The 18,638-nt window shown below is 46.9% G+C and overlaps 1 protein-coding gene across 3 annotated transcripts in view; it reads right to left on the bottom strand.

Annotated features, from left to right (window-relative positions):
• Amotl1 (angiomotin like 1) overlaps positions 1-18,638 on the bottom strand; it is a 118,448-nt gene that overhangs the window by 68,901 nt on the left and 30,909 nt on the right. For 2 of the 3 annotated variants that reach the window (XM_055615489.1, XM_055615488.1), the window contains exon 3: positions 15,251-15,301. In XM_055615489.1, the coding sequence (XP_055471464.1) occupies positions 15,251-15,301 (51 nt within the window). Of the gene's footprint in view, positions 1-15,250; positions 15,302-15,533; positions 15,571-18,638 lie in introns of those variants that run through there. The other variant, XM_055615491.1, reaches the window with a different exon arrangement.

Here is an 18,638-nt window from a genome sequence, read left to right on the forward strand (position 1 = left end):
TGGGCTGAGAATTATAGTTGGTTAGATAATTGACATTGTTCAATAGAAAGAGCCTCCCTCCCCCAGCCTTCTCTCCATATTGATCCTTCCTTGATGGAAAGCAATCTCAGTTGTGGTGGCCCTACAACTGTATCTCACGCGAAGGAGGCAGTAGCTGCTTGTCATCTTTTCGTAAAAGAAACAGTTTATTGTTTCGTTACTGGTGGTGATATACATTTTTGTATACAAAACTGAAAGCACACTGAGTTTCCAAAAACTTTAAGCCATTGTTAAAGGAAAGATTTGAACCTTTCATGATGGTACAGGTCCAAGAATTCCAGGTCATGACTATCCAAATACACAAAGAGACAATTTTCCATCACAATTCCATGCTGGGGGCTTACAAGGAATTAGGCTCAGCCCAGGTGATCTATTCTGAAAAGCTATCTCTTTAACCCGGAGCCAGAGAAAAGTGGAGCAGGCCTCTCCATGACCTGTGCATCGTGCCTTTTCTTTTAGAATGGAAACAACAGACCAGCAGGAAAGCAGAGAAAGCCCCACTGTACCTAATGGTCCCAGCCACTAGGAATAGCTCAATTTAAAAGAGGCAGATCATTTTTTACTACATAAAGTCTAGAGAGATGTAAAAGTTGACATGAGAAATCAGAAAGTACTTGTGTCTGCAATAAAGCCAGCGTCTTTCTAATAGCAATGGCTTTAGAATACATAAGGTAGAGAGATGTAGACATAAATGGGAAAGTTGAATCCCTGAATAGAGAAATTAGTGGAATGGGCAAGGAATTCTAAAAGCACAGCTAGGCAAGAGCACATAGATTCAGTCGAAGTGGAGCCAGGAAGATCCATGATCTTTCTGTGGGTTAGAACGTACCCGGTAAATTTCAGTAGTCTCAGAGCCATCTGTACAGATTGTAAAAACAGAGTGCTGGGCCTGTCCCAGTTTTTGACTCAGTGGGTCTGGGCATGGCCTCAAATTTACATGTCTGACAAGTTTCCCAATGGTGCTGAAGCTGCCTGCCCATTTGTCACTGAGAACCACTGGCACAGTGGTTCTACTGGAAGCCGTAGAAGACAAAAGGAGACAGGGACCCAAGCTTGAACCCTCTAGGGACCTTGTTATTATTAACATCACTGTACAATAGAGTAGGTTTTCTCTGGATATAGGACCCATTCCTCATATATATGATATCCTGCCAGATCTTCTAAAGTTGCTGAGTGTGAATTAAGGAGGAGGGCTCACTCCCAGGAGGACACTAAGATGCTCTGACTTCTCCAAAATAAAGCAACTCAGCCAGTTTTTGTTAAAAAGATTAGGAAAAACATCAAAATCATAGCATCCAAGAAGACGCGTAACCGGCTCAGAGGACTTGTGACAGTTAACCTTTATTATCAACTTGACCACGCTGAGGATCACTTAGAAGGCACACCTCTGAGAGGACTTGGGAGGATGCTCCCAGAGAGGACTGACGGAGGAGCTCTATCCCATGGCGGGTTCTTACACTGGATGAAGAGGAAAAGAGGAAGTCTTTTCCTGAGCATTGCATTCAGCATTCTGCCTCCTGAAGGCAAATGCAGCACAGCCAGCTGCCTTGTTCCCCTGTCCCATGCTGTCCCCACCATGCTGGACTGGACCCTGGAACTACAAGCCACAAAAGCCCTTCTGTTCTTAGTGATGCTTTGGTCAGGTGTTTCATCACAGCAGTGAGGAAAGTGCCTATTGTAGGATTCTCCTGTATTTACACAAAATGTGGCTCATGTCCAACCCTTTCTTCATGAAGAGTTGATTTCTAGCTTCCATTCTCTTATTGGGGTGATAAATATTAATACCTCCCACTGGAAATCATGTTTGATTGGCGCAGGCCCCTAAACTGAGTCAGGGAGGCCTCTACACCCATGATATGGCACTGAGTCATGTCTGCCAAGCCTCCTAACACAACAGGAGAAAATCCAAGGCAAAGAGCAGAACCCCCAGAGGGGGCTCCCGTCGCCAGGGCTGCTGGGTGAAGCTGGAGAGCACTGGGGCTTGAATATCAGATAAGCTCCCAAACTGTTAATGTAGCATGTCCCAAATATTCAGGAAGCTTATCATAAATAAATACAAAAATCGAGTAGCCTTTTATTTTCTAACTTGCCTTTCCAAATCCTTACTCATCCTGGTTATAGCCTTAAGACCTGGTAAAGGGTCTATATAAAGAGTTGTTGGCAACCTATTCAGAGATCATGAACTCAAGTTCATAAGCAGTGCACTGTCAGCCACAAGAAACTGAGAATGGTCAACCAGGAGTAATGCTGGGAACAAAGGGAAAGGAATGAGTACATCACTAGTAAGCATGCTGACAGAATTGTCCCACTCAGCTGAGTTAAATCTGAGTGCCTTTGAGAGGGTGCAGACTGTCAGGTATCAGGACAGCATCTGCAGAGGCACACAATGGGCTCATTATGTAGTTGCCATGCTGATCTGGGTTTTTATATGGGAAAAGATTCAGCCATGTCAACCTCAACCCCACTGCTCTGAACTCAGTCCTTGGACTATGGTGAAAGAGCTCAAAGGGAGAGCATCAGCTGGCCTGTGGCAGACAGGAAGTTTTTCATGCCCTCTGCCTTGTTCATTGTATCACTCATACTTTAAAAAAAGGGTCCCAATCCACAGAGCCTGCTCGGCATCTCCTTGACCTCTGTTGACTGAGTCTGGTTCCTCTTCCCTGGAGCCCTGAGAGCCCTCTGCATCCACCGAATATAAAGAGCAACCACAATCACCGGGGAAGTGCAAGCTATAAACTAAGCTCTTTGTACTGATCACTTGATTAATCCTTCCCAGCAGCCCCATGAAATCAATAGTCACACATCTCAGAACAGAGGGAGTCAAGCAGCATCTCATTAGGTGATTCCAGCAGCACATGGCACCAGCAGCTGCACATGCTCGGACACCTGGACGATCTGGCAAGGCCACTGCTCATTGATTAGAACCCCCTGCTGCTTGTTACCATGTGGAACGCGCTAGGCAACTCTAACACAATTTTAAGTATTTGAGGTTAACCCTAGCACAGAGACACCATTTCAGCTCGTATCCTCTGTGGAATGGAGGCCTTCTCCCTTTCCTAAATGTACTTATGTGGGTGTGTTGTCTTCGTTTTTCATGTTTTTGTTCCATTTCTCTTCTTTCTGTGTCACTAGACAGAATAAGAGAGGAGAAAGAGCATGGACTTCAAAGAAGGAAGAGATGAGAGAGTGCTGGCACAGGCATGCAATCTCAGTATTCAGGCAGAGGCAAAAGAATCTCTCAGTTCAAGACCTGCCTAGTCTACATAGCAAGTTCTAGGCCAGCCAGAGTTACACAGTAAGACCTTGACTCAACATATATATATATATAAACAAACAAACAAATAAAAATTTTAAAACAACAACCAACCAACCTTTAATTGTAAAGGCAAGTAGAGAAGATGAGAATGGTGTTTATTAAATGTGGGCCATGCTATAGATGAGCTTATTCATTCAACCTTACTGGGCTGGAGAGGTAGCTCAGTGGTTTAGAGCACTTGCTGCTTTTGGGAATCCAACTTAGGTTCCCAGCACCCACATGGAAGCTCACAACCGTCTGTAACTTCCATTCCAGGGGGATCTCAGGCCCTCCTCTGGCCTCCTTGGACACCAGGCACATGTGGTGTGTGGTGCTCACACATACATGCAGGCTAACACTCATACCTATACAATAAAATAAATGTACCTACCAAAAGACAGCCTGGAGGGGGCACAGCTCTTGGGCCCCTGTAGTCAACCCACACAAGTCCTGTCAAAGGGACTCTTTGAGTCAGGGGGTGGAGGACACAGCTCGTAGAGGCCAAAAGGGAAAGCTTGTATTTAAGGAGAAGGGAAGACCAGTTGGTAGAGTGCTCTCTTAGCGTGTAAGAACCCATGGGTTTGATCTCCAGCACCAAATAAAGCCAGGCATGGTGGCACACATCTGCAGGCCCAGCACTCAAAAGAGAAGAGATACAGAGATAAGGATTTTAAAGTCATCCTCAGTATTCTGATGGTCTTATCAATTTTTTTTTAAATTTTATTGTATGTGCATTAGTGTGAAGGTGTCAGACACCTTGGAACTGGCATCTGCCATGTGGGTGCTGAGAACTGAACCCAGGTCCTCTGGAAGAACAGACAGTGCTCTTAACCACTGAGCCATCTCTCCAGTCCTCCTGGTTTTATCAGTTTGACACAAATCTAGGAAGAGGGAATCTCGACTACCTCTGTAAGATTGCCCTATAGGCAAATCTGTGGGGGTACTGTGTTAATGATTGATGTGGGGGGCCCAGGTTATTGTGGGTGGGACCACCTCTGGGCAGGTGATCTTGGAGTGTATAAGAAAGCAAGCTAACCACGTCATGGGGAGCACCCCAATAAGCGACACTCTTCCATGGCCTCTGCTTCAGTTCCTGCCTCGAGTTTCTGTCCTGACTTCCCTTGGTGACTGATTCAATGTGAGAATTGTGACTGAAATATGCCTTTGTCTCCCCAGGTTGCTTTTGGTCATGGTATTTCATCACAGCAACAGAAGCCCTAACTCAGACATTTAGCTTTCACAGTGAACGTGAGGCTAGATTTGGCTACGTGAGAGCCTTTTTCTAAAGAAATAAACAGACAAACAAACAAACAAACAAATAAACTATGTAAGCTGACCAGCCAATAGTAAACCATTCTCATTTCCTGATAGTAAGCAAACAGTAAGCCAGGCACAGCTGTGTACACCTGCAGCCTCAGCCCACGAGAGGCAGACACAGGAGGGTCAAGGCCATTCATAACCACACAGACCATTTGAAGCTAGACTATCATGTCTCAAACGGCAGTGCTCAGCAGCAGACCAGATGGAAGCCTTCCCAATCCCCAAATCAAACCAATCCCCATCCCCTTTCCCACAGCAGTTCTCCTCCCGGACTCCTTCCTCTGGTGGATCAAGAACCCGAAGGCTGTCAAAGTGTGTTTCCTGTTAAGGGGTAAACTGGACGCAGGTACAGACTCCACTCTGTCTGGCATTAAAGGAGCTTTAAGAAGAAGGAGAGTAGGGCATTTCTGCCAGGTGGCCAGCAATCCTATCCAGAGTAGATTAAAGGGCTCAAAGGTCACAGGGAGAAGAAAATTAAGGAGAAATAAATATTCAGACACACTTGGTGTTGAAATAAATGCATGTCTGTACTCTGGGGATGGGCGCTCATCTCCAGAAATCCTGGAAGGGGCGTGCTGCAGCAGACAGTGAGAGACAGCCAGCAATGAACATCTGTTTTCCCCATTTTGCCAAGGAACATTCTTTTTTAAATCCCCTTTTATAACTTGACCTGCTCTACTTCCTGGCATGGAGCCCTAGGAAAGCATCCAACTTAGGATGGAAAAGGGGAGGAAAGCATAAGGAAGGGGAGGGGAGACTGGCCTGCACAGAGGGTAAGCTTTGGAACTGAAATGGGGGAGGCAAAGAGATAGAGAAAGAGGGTCTGAAAAGGGGGAGAAGGGAAAGGAGCGGAGACTGTGAGGGGCAAGGCAGGCAGGCAGGCAGACATGTGACAGCAAGTGAGCTTAATGTGTCCTCCTGGTAAGACATGGAAAGGGGTGAGAGAGACAAGATCAGGGCACATTCCTGAAAGAGCCTCAGCAGGAGTGCCCCGAAACTGTGGTCATAACACCCTAGAAAAGATCAGGCTTTTTTTTCTTCTTCTTCACACTCCTCACTAGCCCCCTCATCACCACCACTTCATGCTTAGCAATTGATACAATACCAGTGTTTCTATGGAGGCACACTGCTGTTTAACATTCAAGAACAACTGGCCACAGGCCTATTCATTCCTACCGGAAGTATCTGCCCAGCAGAAAAAGGCTCTTTCCTTCCCTCCGTATGCTTATCCCATAATTCCGTATTCTTCCCTTGCTCTTTTCTCTCTTTTTTTCCAAAGTGAGCACCCATTCATTTTTTAGAATGTGCTGCCTTCTCAGCCTATTGTTACTCCCAACTGGGACTGACACCGCCTGCGCATTATTCCATGGAGGGGGAAGAGACAGGTATTCCTTTTAGCCCTGCTGCACCCCCGTCTCACCCTCTACCACATTCCTGCTGTGTAACCCCTTGCCCTGGAGTTGACAGGACTTTATTTTCCCTTACACATGTGTCATCATCACCAGGAGCCATGAGGGATTTTGCGTTCTGGGGTCCCATGCTGAAACAGGAATCTCAGAGAAGTTTCTGTAGCTGTTGCTTTACACCCTGTCATCGAAAATCCCTTTGGAGCACACTGATTGTTGTTGGATGGTCTAAACAACATGGCTCTGAACAGCGGCCATCGACAATTTTGTCCTCAACAGCCCCTACTAGGTACAGACATCCTTTCCCCCATATTTAGAAGAAGTCGCTTTGGGGCCACCACCCCAAATCTGTGATGCTCAAGTCCCCAAACCCTTCAAGTAAAATGGTATGGTTTTGCACAGAACCCACAACGTCCTCCCTTATAAACTTGAAATTATGCCTGAGTTGCTCACAACATCTAGCACAGGCAAACACTGTTAAAAGTTGTTACACTGCGCACATGGTCAGTATAGGCACGGTAAAAACAAAATTCTGCCCACAGGTGGTTAGGTCCATTGATGTGGAATGGATAAATAGAGAACTCAAGTGTGTGTGTGTTGTTGTTGTTGTTGTTTTATCCAACTCTCAACTGAATTGCTCCAAAAGAATACAGTGCATTCTTCTCCCCAGGAAACTGAGACTGGATCCAAAACCAGGATTATATGTCTAATCATCTAACTAGCTCAGTAGCCTCCGGCAGATAATTCCATTTCTCTGAGTTTCCATTTTCTTCTCCATAATATGGAACTATCTTAATGGGCTTTACTGAATTGGTCTGAGGATGAAAGGGCTGCTATGCCCCAAAAGATAAATCACCAGAAACTGAGCTGCTCAGTGTAGGCAACAGAAATCATGTGATGTCCTCTGTGATTGTTCTGTTGGGGCAGGGAGGCTGGGCCACGCCCTGTGGGAGGGTGAGGTTTCCTGTGAAGGGAACTGAATTTTCCACTGTCAATCATTTGGACAAAAAGATCATCAGGAGGAAAAATCTCCCTCCCTCTCAGAAGCTCCATCTGATGCCTCCAAGGAGGACAGCTGGACAAAAAGGTTTCCAAGGGGTGGAGAGAGCTGGGATAGACCCAGGGATGGAGTTGGAGATGAGATCAGAGCTAGGCAAATGCCAAGTGGATCTCAAACTTGAGGTGATTTGGGTTTCTGCAGTTTTTCCTGGACCAGGCCCTTTCTGAGACTGCAAGGGGACCCAGCGTGCCAAATCTATATACCTGCAACCAGAGGAACACAAGACAATGTGAACCACCCAAACACCCAGGAAACCAAGACCAAGGCTCTAGTTTGGATGTGAGCAGGCATGCCAAAGGCCATGCCCAGCATTGAGCAGCCACCAGTTTTTGCAGGAGAGAAGACATGGACTGTTCACCTCAGTGTTTATTGGCTACACCGAGGCACGCCAGCTTCCTGATCTCTGAGCACGATGCTGCAATGGCCAGCTTCCTCTTTCTAGAATTCCAGGACATTAAACTGGAGGGTAACTTGAAGGAAAGCCATGGCTTCTTAAGTCAAATGGCCTGATGAATACTGGAGATTGTTATGACGAGAATACCAATGTGGGATATGACTTAAATTCCACTCTGGTAAGCTGGTATGGCTCCTTTGTGTGAAGTCCTAGCAAAGAGTCAGTGTTTGAAAAGCCTGGTTCTTTTTCTTTGTTCATCACATATAAATGAGAGAGATTAAACCAGATCTGTGATGCATTTCACCCAGAACAGATTTGCACATGATTTCTTGAGTCTTGACACACAGAACAGGCAAGAGGTGGTAAGTGGCAATATTATTTAATGTATATGTAAAAAATTAAATGTTTACAAATTTTAGATCATGCTGGAGGGTGTCCGAGTACCTGCCCAGGAAGATGTCCAATGTGAGTTCTGAGGTCAGCTGCTCAGTTTAGCTCTTGCTCACCACTATGGCCTGAGGGCAGTGCTATTATTATCCTACTGCATTTGTTAAGGTTCAAGAGGAATGATTGATGGGTGTTTGAAGATGGCACTACTTAGCAAATTGTAATGACCAAAACTAAGGAAAAGCAAAGGGTTAGAATGAACCACCCAGGTTGGTCACAGTGGAGAATGCCACCATCCCTGTGATGGCTAATTTGATGTTCTATCTTGATTGGATTTAGAGACACTCCCCAATATCCCCTGCCCCAACCCATATGTGCCCAGAGCCCCTCATTAGTCTAGTCCAGGTAGAAACCTAGAAATTCATTGCAAAGCAACATTCTCCAAAGCCCAGAACAAAGCGGAAAACAGTGATAAGCAGCTCTGGAGATATGTTTGAAAATAGCTGGCACATGATCTTACAGATTATGAAATGTGGGTACGATGAACCTGCCCAAGCTCAGGAGGCATGTAAGGAGTAAGCTAATGTCCAAACCTATGCAGTATGTAGGTCCATGTTCTTAGCTTCGCGGACACACTGCCCATAAATTGTTTTGGATTGTTGTCACCACTTTCTACTCTATCTAGCCATTCCAGGAAGAGACTCTTTCCCACCCCGTCTAGTCCAGTTTTCAGTCTGCCTGGAGCTGGGAATGGCAATAAGACTGGGAATCAGGTTGCAGAGTACAAGCTACTTTCAGGCTATACCTCCTCCTCTCTGTCTGTCCTCCCTGTGGAACATGGATGTGCTGCGAAATCTGAGCCAGCTCCTAACCACTGTGTGGAACTACTCTGGAGAAGCCGAGCATTGAGAAGCTGCCCCACCAGTCACCGATGACTGATGCTTGTTGGGAGAGGGAAATTGGCCTGGAAACTGTGTAAGCATTTGCATGTTGGCCTTTGTGACAGTGGCTCAAGTAACTAAAAGGCCAAGCTCATATGTGGAAAAAGTGAGACTCAGGTCACAGTCTGAGCAGTAAGAGAACTGCTGGAGACAGCTAGTGACCATCTGTGTTTGAGTTCCCGTGTTCCTCCTGTCCTGAATTAGACTGTTCTGTTAAGCCCTTCCTTCTGTGAGATAGTAGAGGTGGCTCACAGCTGGAATATGAGGGAAAGAGTACTTCTATCTTTGCACAGAATTGTCAAGAGTGAGTATACTCTTTTTGGTAACATCCTGACTCACTTCTTTGTTAAGTGGACACAGAGAATCCAGTGGATTTTATAACCGCATAGACATGGTGATACCACGCCACCTGGATTTTCAATGACTCTGAAGAGTGGAGCCTTCTCACATCCCAACGCTGGGCTAAATCACAAGCCAGAAACAGGACTTTGGTGTGTTATGCCACTGGCATTAGGGTTCAGCCTATCCTGAACCAAACCTACAGGCTCTTATACAGAGCTCCAAAACACTTTCCTCATTTGAGAAAGATGCTGTGGTAGATAAACATTTAAGTTACTATTTTAGGAAAGTTATACCCCCACTCCCCACCCCCCAGAGGTCCCACATTTCCTGCCTGGGTAAGAGAGGCAAGAAAAGCATGAGAAAACCCTTTCTCATGATACACTGGCCCAGGGGGAGTTCATGCTGATGGCTCCCAAGAAGCCTGTTCTCAGGAACCTCATCCAGGGAAGTTCACAGGACCTAAGAAGATGCCAGCAAAGGGGCTTACCCAGAATGCTGTAACAAGAAGCCACCACACAGGACAAATAACCAGGAAACAGAGAATGGGGTAAAGTTTGCTTTGGGTACCGGTGGGCTTCTTCACTATGTCCAACTTTTCAAAAATAAGTTTGTATTCCTGCACACTAACACATTAATGTTCTAAAACATCAGTTATAAAGATACAGAAGAACCTGGATAATCCCAAGGAAGGAATAAAGAAGACAGATAATAGATCATACATCAAGAATGCAGTTCTCTCTGTCCCATCGAGATGGGAAGACATGTTGGCTGAAGCTGTTTGCTTACATCTCAGCTGAGGGAAGCAGAAAAAGGCTCATCTGGCTTGCCCTACCTCCTGTTTGATCCAGTTGGGGACCCCATCCACAGGATGGTACTAATGCTAAAATGTTCTCTAGGCACATCCTAGAGTTGCTCAGTAACGCCCTAAAGCATCTCTTAACCCAACCAAGGGGACAACAAAAATGAAGAGAACCACCTGACCTGGTTACCATCCTCAGCACTATCTCATGACACTTTTGCATCTTAGAGACCTAGAGATCTTAAAGATCTAGAACTACCTGATAAGGAAGCCCTACAGGGCGACTCATCCTCCCCACACCTATTCAATAAGCAGTTATTAAGGATTTGTATATTCCCAGCACTGTTGTAAAGATGAAGGAACAGCCCCAATCTGTGTAGTGATGGCAACTTGGCCTGCACACTGGACTGCACAAAGCAACAAAGCAAAACGAAATTGATTATTGGGTCTCCCCCTCCTCTCCAAAGGTTGTGTTATAGGAATGCAGGATTATGAACTGGTTTCAAGATTTGAAATGATTTTGATGTTAATGTCCAGCCAAGGCTAAGAACTGTTACTCTGTGATCTGATGAGAATGGCTCCCATAGACTCAGATATTTGGATGTTTCAGAAGAATTAGGAGGTGTGGCCTTGTTGGAGGAGGTGTGGGCCTGGAGGTAGACTTTGAGGTTTCAAAAGTCCATGCCATTACCAGCCTCTCAGTCTCCTTCCCCTCCCACCTACCTCTGCCTCCTGGTTGTGGGTCAGATGTAAGCTCTGAGCTTCTGCTTCAGCATCTTGTCTGCCTGCTTGGTGCTGTGCACTTGGTACGGTCATGCACTCACCCTCTGAAAGCGTAAGTCCCAATAGACTTTTTCTTCTATTAGTTGCCTTGGTCACGGTATCTCTTCACAGCAATAGAAAAATAACTATCCTTGGAGGGTATGGCACGTGGAAACAGAGTTGAAGGAAAGATCCAAGTTACAGGGGGAAAGAAGAAGAGGGAGAAAGGACACTCAGATAGAGGGAACTAAGGGAACTAAGGAACCGGCCAACACAACTGGAATGTTGTAGCAGATGGGGGAATGCATTTCTGTGTCGGACCAAAGGCCTCGTCTCCAGGAGAGCCACTTACAGGTGGTTAAGCAGAGTGCTGTGGTTTACATGTAGGTGAATGTGGGCCCACTCATGGTACTGTTTTGGAATGTCACGGAAGCAGAGCCTCACTGAAGGAACTGTCCCTGTGTCTTGAAGTCTGATAATCAGGGGCCATTTCCTGTCCACTCTCTGCTTCCTCACTATGTGTCCATGTGGCCAGCTGCCTCATATTCCCAACATCTTCCCTACCATAATCTACTGCATCCTCTCTCAAACTGAGCCAAAACAAGCCCTTCTTATATTAAGGTGCTTTTATTGGGCATTTTGTCACCGCAAGAAGAAATGTAATCAGTAGGTACAAGGGCAGACATAGTGACCTCTAGGTTCCTTCTACACCTCACACACACTGTCTATCTTCTCCCATAAAGAGCCATACAACTCACCTAAGTGAAGGCTGCAGGAAGGCAATTTCCTTCCCTCCCCCCCATACAGAGCAGTACCCCAACAGGAGAGAGGGCATGATGTTTGGACCCTCCATCACCTCAGCCGACCACGGAACAGTCATCAGCAGATACAACCCTTTTTGTGTTGCCCTTTCTGAAACTCTTGTCTGTGTGACTTAATTTCACTAGAGAAACCTGCCAACTGCAACAGTGAGAGTAACTCTGAATTTGTCAGTAGATTGACAAAAATTCTGAGGTAGAACTGGCTTTCAAATACATTCCAACAAAGTAGTGAGTTTGCCACCAAAGACCTCAGAGGGAAAACTATTCGACATACCATCCTAGGGACAAGTCACTAAATAATTCATTGACCTCATCACCATCCTCAACTGACAGATTTGGATGCTAGATAAGGTACAGAGAGAGAGAAATTAAAATCATTTAGTTACTAGATGGAACATTTGATAGAATCAATTCCATCATTCAAGTGTAATAAATAAGAGTCTTCGAAATGGACAAAAACTAAAAATAAAAAAAATAATCCAAACCAAGTGATGAAGGACCTCTGTGATGTGATAAGGAATAATAAATGTACATTTTGGGGGACAGTTTCTAAGGGCCCTTGGGATTTTCTGAGAGGTGACAAATCCCTTCCTGTTTGTTCTAAGCAGATGAGTGACAGAAGCGGAAAGTTCCTAGCTAGCTACAGAGGTGTCTAACCGTCAGGAACAGCACTGCCTCAGAAGTTGAGAACATTGGGTTGGGTGCAGCTCTTCTCAGTTCCTTGCATCCAACCTGACTTCTGGGGACTGAGATCGGGTCAGGTGGTCCGAACAAAAGAAACATCATCCCCAGGATCGTGGACTTGCGTACTTGGTCCCCAGCTGGTGACGTTACAGAAGCTTTCACACATAGAGCCTTGCTGAAGGTTTGGGGAGTTTAGAGCCTCACCCTACCTCTAGCTTGCTCTCTGCTTCCTTCATGCGGATGGAAACGTGATCTGAGATTCCTGCTCCAGCAGCCTCCGCCCCCACCATTTTGGACCCCCCTTCAAGAACTGTAAGCGCAAATAAACCCTTCCCACTAAGTTTCCTTGGTCATGGTGTTTTATCACAGCAACAAAGGAATGAATATAGTCACCATCTGCTGAGGATTGTCCCTATCATGCCAACACAAAAATGGGGACTCCCTAAAAACACTACATGAAATTTAGAGAGATTCTGAGTTGGCCATCACAACTCTGAGCTAGGAATTAGCATACCCTAATACGGATGGCCCTATGCTAAGGACCTTTCTATATCTTGCCCTGTGTGGCTCTTCTGCTGGCTGTTCATTATATCCTTTATAACATCCTAGTAAATAAAACCGAAACAGCCCATGTAGTTCTGTTGGCTATTACTGAACTTAGAGAAAAAGGTTGTGGGAGCCTTCAATTTGTTGTCAAGTGATTCCACTTGGAAGAGTGGAAGCACTGTTTGCAATTGGCAGCTGAAGAGGAAACAGCCTTGTGTGACTGAACCCACATCCTGCCAAGTCTGGTAAGAAGCTGCATGATTCAGTTAGATGGCAGGACAACCAGCTGAGACCTGCATAGATTAGGACAATCACTTGGCGTGGGCAGCCCACCCAGTGAGTGACAAAAGGGTGGTGGGCAGAGAAATGGTTTTCCTCCCCCCACTTCCCTTCCCTCTAGCCAGGGCTGAACTTCTGCACCAGAAAGCACTGCTCATTGCTCCTGGGGCAGTGTTTTCCCTGCGGTGCCCAAGCATGGTGCCAGAAACTGTCATGTTCCTTCCCAAAGGAGAAACAGGAACTCCCTTTGACCTGAATCGTGTGGAAAGATTGCAAGCTCATCCAGAGAGCAGGTCTGTCGGGGAGAACAAACCCCTGGGAGACGTTGGGTACTCAATGAGCCTGGAGCATGGAGCATGAACACATCCAAAGGATACCGAAGCTTCCAGCCCTCACAGCAATTTAAGAAAGCTGAAGCCCAGGGGCGTAATCAGAACCTTACAAACCGCCCAGCCCCACAGATGGCTTTTGTTACTGTTACTATTGTTGTTTGCAGCCCAAACAGAAAAGCCTCCCTCAGCCCTCATCTCCGCCTGAGAAAACTGGCTTGCCTCAGGAGAGCTGAAGAAGAAGAAAGGTTATTTTGTACTCTAAATTAAACAGAAAAGGGAGGGGGTATTTTCTCAATGTTTACTCTCTATTTGGGGAGTTGCCCAGGTTTATTGGTGTCTCCAGCAGGGCAGTCCAGTCTGTTAATCCCAGAGGGAGATGAGAGAGGACCCGACCCAGCACCGCGGCCTTCAAAGACATTCAGCACAGACTACTCCTAGCTGGATGCCAGCTTCCTCTGAGCACGGAGCACCCAGCTTGCCATTGCTGCTGCCCATCTCCAACATGAAGGGATGAGTAGCATCTGCCGTGGTGTGGCATGGAGTGTGGGTGACATCAGTGTGAAAGAACACATGTGGAAAACATGACCCTTCCCTCTAACAAACCACTTCTGGAAAGTGGCTTACACATCATTTACATTTAAGAAAAGGATTTAGCACCGTGCCTGGGAAAACCAGCTTTGCTCAAGATGAGATTCCATCTACAGAGATGCAGCACCCTTAACAACGTGTGAACCATTTTCTGCACAAAGTACTCCCCCTATCTCAGGATGCTGCCTTGGAAGCCAGACCTTTTGTTTGGCTGACTGTTTTTTTGTTGTTGTTGTGTTTTTGTTTTGTTTTTCTTTTCTCATTCTGGAGACAAGGTCTCATTCTTCAGTCCAGACTAGCCTCATATTCACAGTGATCCTCCTGTCTCAGCCTCTGAAGCTCTGGGATTTCAGGCTTGAGTCACCATGTCTACCCTTCTGACCTATTTTGAATTCTTGGCTCCAAGAAGTGAATGTAAGATGTGGCTAGAGGGTGGAATTTCACTTCCACTGCTAAGGTGCTTCATAAAAATACATATCCCAGGACAAGGCAAGTCCCACCTCCCACCCCACCCCCCACTCTCTGGCTGAGAAGGACAAATACCGCTGTGGGTAATATCTCTTCTCAGGTATTGCCACCTTATCCCTTCAAATCTTTTTATTTCAAGCCACCACCGCATCTGGTGATAAAGAGAACAACAAAAAGAGCTTGGCAAACCAGGCTGCTAGCAACTGAACCAATGCCGAGAGCAAAGCAAGAGGAAAGAGCTCACTACAGACCACCAAGGGAAACTGGGTACAGGGGTGCGAAACTGCCTTCCCTTCACACAGGGACATTTGTCTCGTCCCTAGCCACGGATACGGGAGAATGCAGTGTTCCATTCCCAATGCCTACAGACTAAATAAGTGAATACCAGGGAGGCCAGGGGCCCCTAGGACCTGTAATTAATGACTACACAGCTGCTCCCAGAGAAAGAATACCCATGCAGAGTCCTTCTCCCACAGGTACTTAGCAAGACAGAAGCAGACACCAGCAACATCCTGGGCAGGAGTTGGGGATGCTCACAGGAGGCAGGATTGGAAGTCTGTGGTGCTGCAAGTAGCAATTGTTCTGAGGGCAACACATGTCTGTGAGCCATTTTTTAAAATGCTCCGCCAAGCAAAGGCTGGCGGCACGAAGACGGCAATCCTAGAGAAGGCAGCCTGCACCCAGGCATGTCCCCTGGTCTCTTTCCATCCACCAGACTCCCTGTGGAACCCCGCGGTTCTGGGGCGGAATGCTGGTAGTGGGGAGAAAAGGGAAAAGGCAGACTTACCCAAATCCTCCGGGCTAAAAGGCGCGGGAGTGGCGTCCACAAAATCACTGTCTGGGGGAAAAAGGAAAGCAGAAAACAAAAACTGAGTCGCTGCGACCACGCAGGCATCCCGGAGAGCTCGGGTCCCTTAGAAAAAAGCTCGGGGATCTCTGGCGATTAGACTGGGTGAACCTGGATCCCCATGGGATTCGGACCGCCTAATCCACTGAGTGTGGGGACTCGCTAAAGAAACTTGGGGAACCGTTCGGCGTAGGGGCACTCATCCAGAAGCCCAGGTGCGCACCAACTTTCTGCTGGTTGGGGTCGCGCAGCTCCTGGGGAGCAGGGCTGCAACCCCGTCGTCTGCCCTCAACCCCTGGGGAGCATCGCTGGGTCCACCGGGCCTGGTGCCGACACCCCAACTCACAGAAACCCCAAAGTTTTTTTTTCGGGATTGCGGACGCTCATGGACGCGCAGCGGCCGCGAGGAAAGCTGCGCCCACCGGGTCCCTACGGCCTGCGTGCATCCCCGCCCGTTGCTAGGCTACCATGGCCATCACGAGACACGGGTGGCGCCGACTCCCCAGTCTCTGATAGAGGCTGTCCTCCCGCACCCCTACCCTTTTGCCCATCAATTAAAAATTAGAACCTTGCAAGCTCTGAAAGGATCACCTGCTCCTCTACATCGGGTCTGCCCTCCTCCCAGTGCCCAAGGCTCCTGAGAGAATTTTTCAGAGCTGGGTGCTGTTTTGGAAGCAGGCATTCCCATCCCCTCTCCTCCACCCATCCTTCTTTTTAACAGGCATTCCAGCTGTAGCCTGAGCATTAGGCTTTCCCGAAAAGCCCACTTGGTTTAAATAGGTTAAGTAATTTGGTCTCCATTTCATGGGCAGGGAGCTGAGTAACCTGGCAGAGAGAGAGAGAGTGAGAACAGCCTGTTTCTCTATCATACCTTGACTGGTTTCAAGTACAGAATGCCCAGCTGATTGTTGTGGATTGCAGCTGGCTATGGGAATTACCATGTTCAGATCACTGAGTCCTATAGTGTGGGTAGATGTATTTCCCAATGAATGACTGTGATGGCTCTGCCAGGACAGGCCTCGTGTCTGGAGTCTGAGGAGCTCCACAGACAAGAGTCCCCACAGCAGATGACCCCCTTATTCTACCTAGCAGTGATAGAGAGGGGAAGAGGGAGGGAGCCTGGCCCTCTCTCCTTTCTTTTCTTTCTTTTTTCTTTTTTTGTTTGTTTGGGGTTTTTTGTTGTTGTTGTTGTTGTTGTTGTTTTGTTGTTGTTGTTGTTTTGAGACAGGGTTTCTCTGTGTAGCTTTGGCTGGACTTTGTAGACCAGGATGGCCTCGAACTCACAGATTCTCCTTCCTCTACCACCTGAGTGCTGGGACTACAGCACTGCACCATGTTGCCCAGCTCTCTTCTTTCTTAAAGGACTGACGGTTGGCAGTTCAGCGCTTCTGGGGCTTTTTATGGGCCAGAGCAGTAGCTGCAACTGCCCTAGGCCCCGTGTCTGGGTCAAAGTGTTGCCCTGTAAAATGTCAGCTCCCCGTTTTTCATGCTAAGCTTTTGGTTACATAACACTGTGGAAGAGGCTCTCCTCCCCCATCCTGGCAGCCGTTCTTGAGCCTGCCCTGTTACTGATGATGGGATCCTAACTCAAGAACGGATTACATGTGAGTGCTGTTCACCCACCACTCCACCCCTTTCCCACACAACCCGAGACCCTCACATTTGCTCTCAGCAGCAGCAAGATTGCTTCTGTTGCTCTCTTCAGCCTCCTCCCTGAAGGTGTTTGAGTTTCTTGCTGTCTGTTCCTGGCCCTTCTTGACAATCACAGACAATATTCCATGTTGATCCTACACGTTTTGGGCATGTACAGACCCTTAAGTAACTGTGACCCCTGTTTGGAAGGTGTTCCCATCTGGCCTGCTGTTACTCCCCTCAGTCGCTCCTGTGGTCCATCTGGGCTTCTCCGTTTGTACATAGTGGGTTCTTCTCACCCTCCATTTAGCTCTCTGACATTCTCTCTCATCCTGGCCTTCTCCCCAGTAAGCACCCTGTTGTCATTAGTAACACCATCCCTAATGTCAAGGCCCAACATCCCATACCTATGGTCTGATGTCCCCTTGCCTCTACCAGAATTTAAATGAAGCTTCTCAGGGTCTTTTCTCTGTCCCCTATTCTCCTCATGACCTCCCTCCCATCTTGACCCTCCTCAGTCTCAGGTTCATTGCTATAATTTTCATTTATTTGTCTGATGGTTCATTTTCAAAGGTGCCTCAAGACAGTTTATGGCCAGTTACAAATGAACATAAAACACTAGAGCCCTGCTAACATGTGCTCCTTCAGCCGTTCATACACACACACTTGCATGCACGCAAATTCTGCTACACTATGCTCCCCACCGCCACCAGCCCCAAACTGTAAGTTTAGAATAGAAAATTAACAGCCAGGCTTGCCTAATGACCTGAAGCTGTGACAGGGTCGCGTGCCTGATGAGCTCAAAATAAACAGGGTGTGAAATGTTGAGATGATCCTACAGATGGCTTTGTTGAGAACCAGGCAAACATACGTGACAAAGAGAAAAACAAGACCTGGATGCCATGTGAGGTCGTCTCCTCTGACTCCACAGCAGAGAGGGAAGGGAGGAGGAGGCTCATTGCGCTAAGCTTTCAAATCTGCTGGCACGATCAGCATGCCTGCCACGTGGGGCTGATGCAGGGCATGGAAACATAAATTGCCTGGCTTTAGCCACTCTCAGCCTCTGGTGGTGCTCTTATTATGAAGTGGAGATCTCCATTTCTCATACCCTCAAATCCACAATCTCTGCTATCCAGCCTAGCAACCACATTTTCCTGGTGTATTTTCTCTCCTGCCCTCCTAACCCCAATAGAAGGCCAGTTCCACTGAGGACCAGACCCAATTGACATGATTTTCCCTCTCCTACTTAAACTGATGCTTTCCTTTGTCCTAGGCTCTTCCCATTGAGCGTCAGATATGCTAATTCCTGTCTTAATTCCTATCTTCTTTGATTTCATGTTGTTCTCCAGGTGCCACTTTATTTCTTAACTGCCCTTTGCAATAGAATTCATCAAAAGCATGGTGTCAGTCACGGTCATTTCTCCTTTAAAATTTCAGACGCAAGCCAACAAGTTTCTGACTGACTTCTTTGCTGAACTGTCCTCTCTAGTCAAGGTCAAGGGTAGTCTCACCACTGACAATTTCATGGGCTGCTCTTACTCCTTATGAGGGCATTCAATGTCAATCAGACCCTGGTTCTAACAGCAGTCACACCATTTGCTGGCAGTTTAAGCCAGACTTTATTTTCTATAAAAATGGATATTTTTATTGCTTGTTGTCAGTAATCCAAGAAGGGAGACAGCCTGTTGTAAAGATT

The sequence above is a fragment of the Psammomys obesus genome, unplaced genomic scaffold, assembly GCF_907164565.1.
Source record: "Psammomys obesus unplaced genomic scaffold, mPsaObe1.curated_primary_1811, whole genome shotgun sequence".
Classification (NCBI taxonomy): domain Eukaryota; kingdom Metazoa; phylum Chordata; class Mammalia; order Rodentia; family Muridae; genus Psammomys; species Psammomys obesus.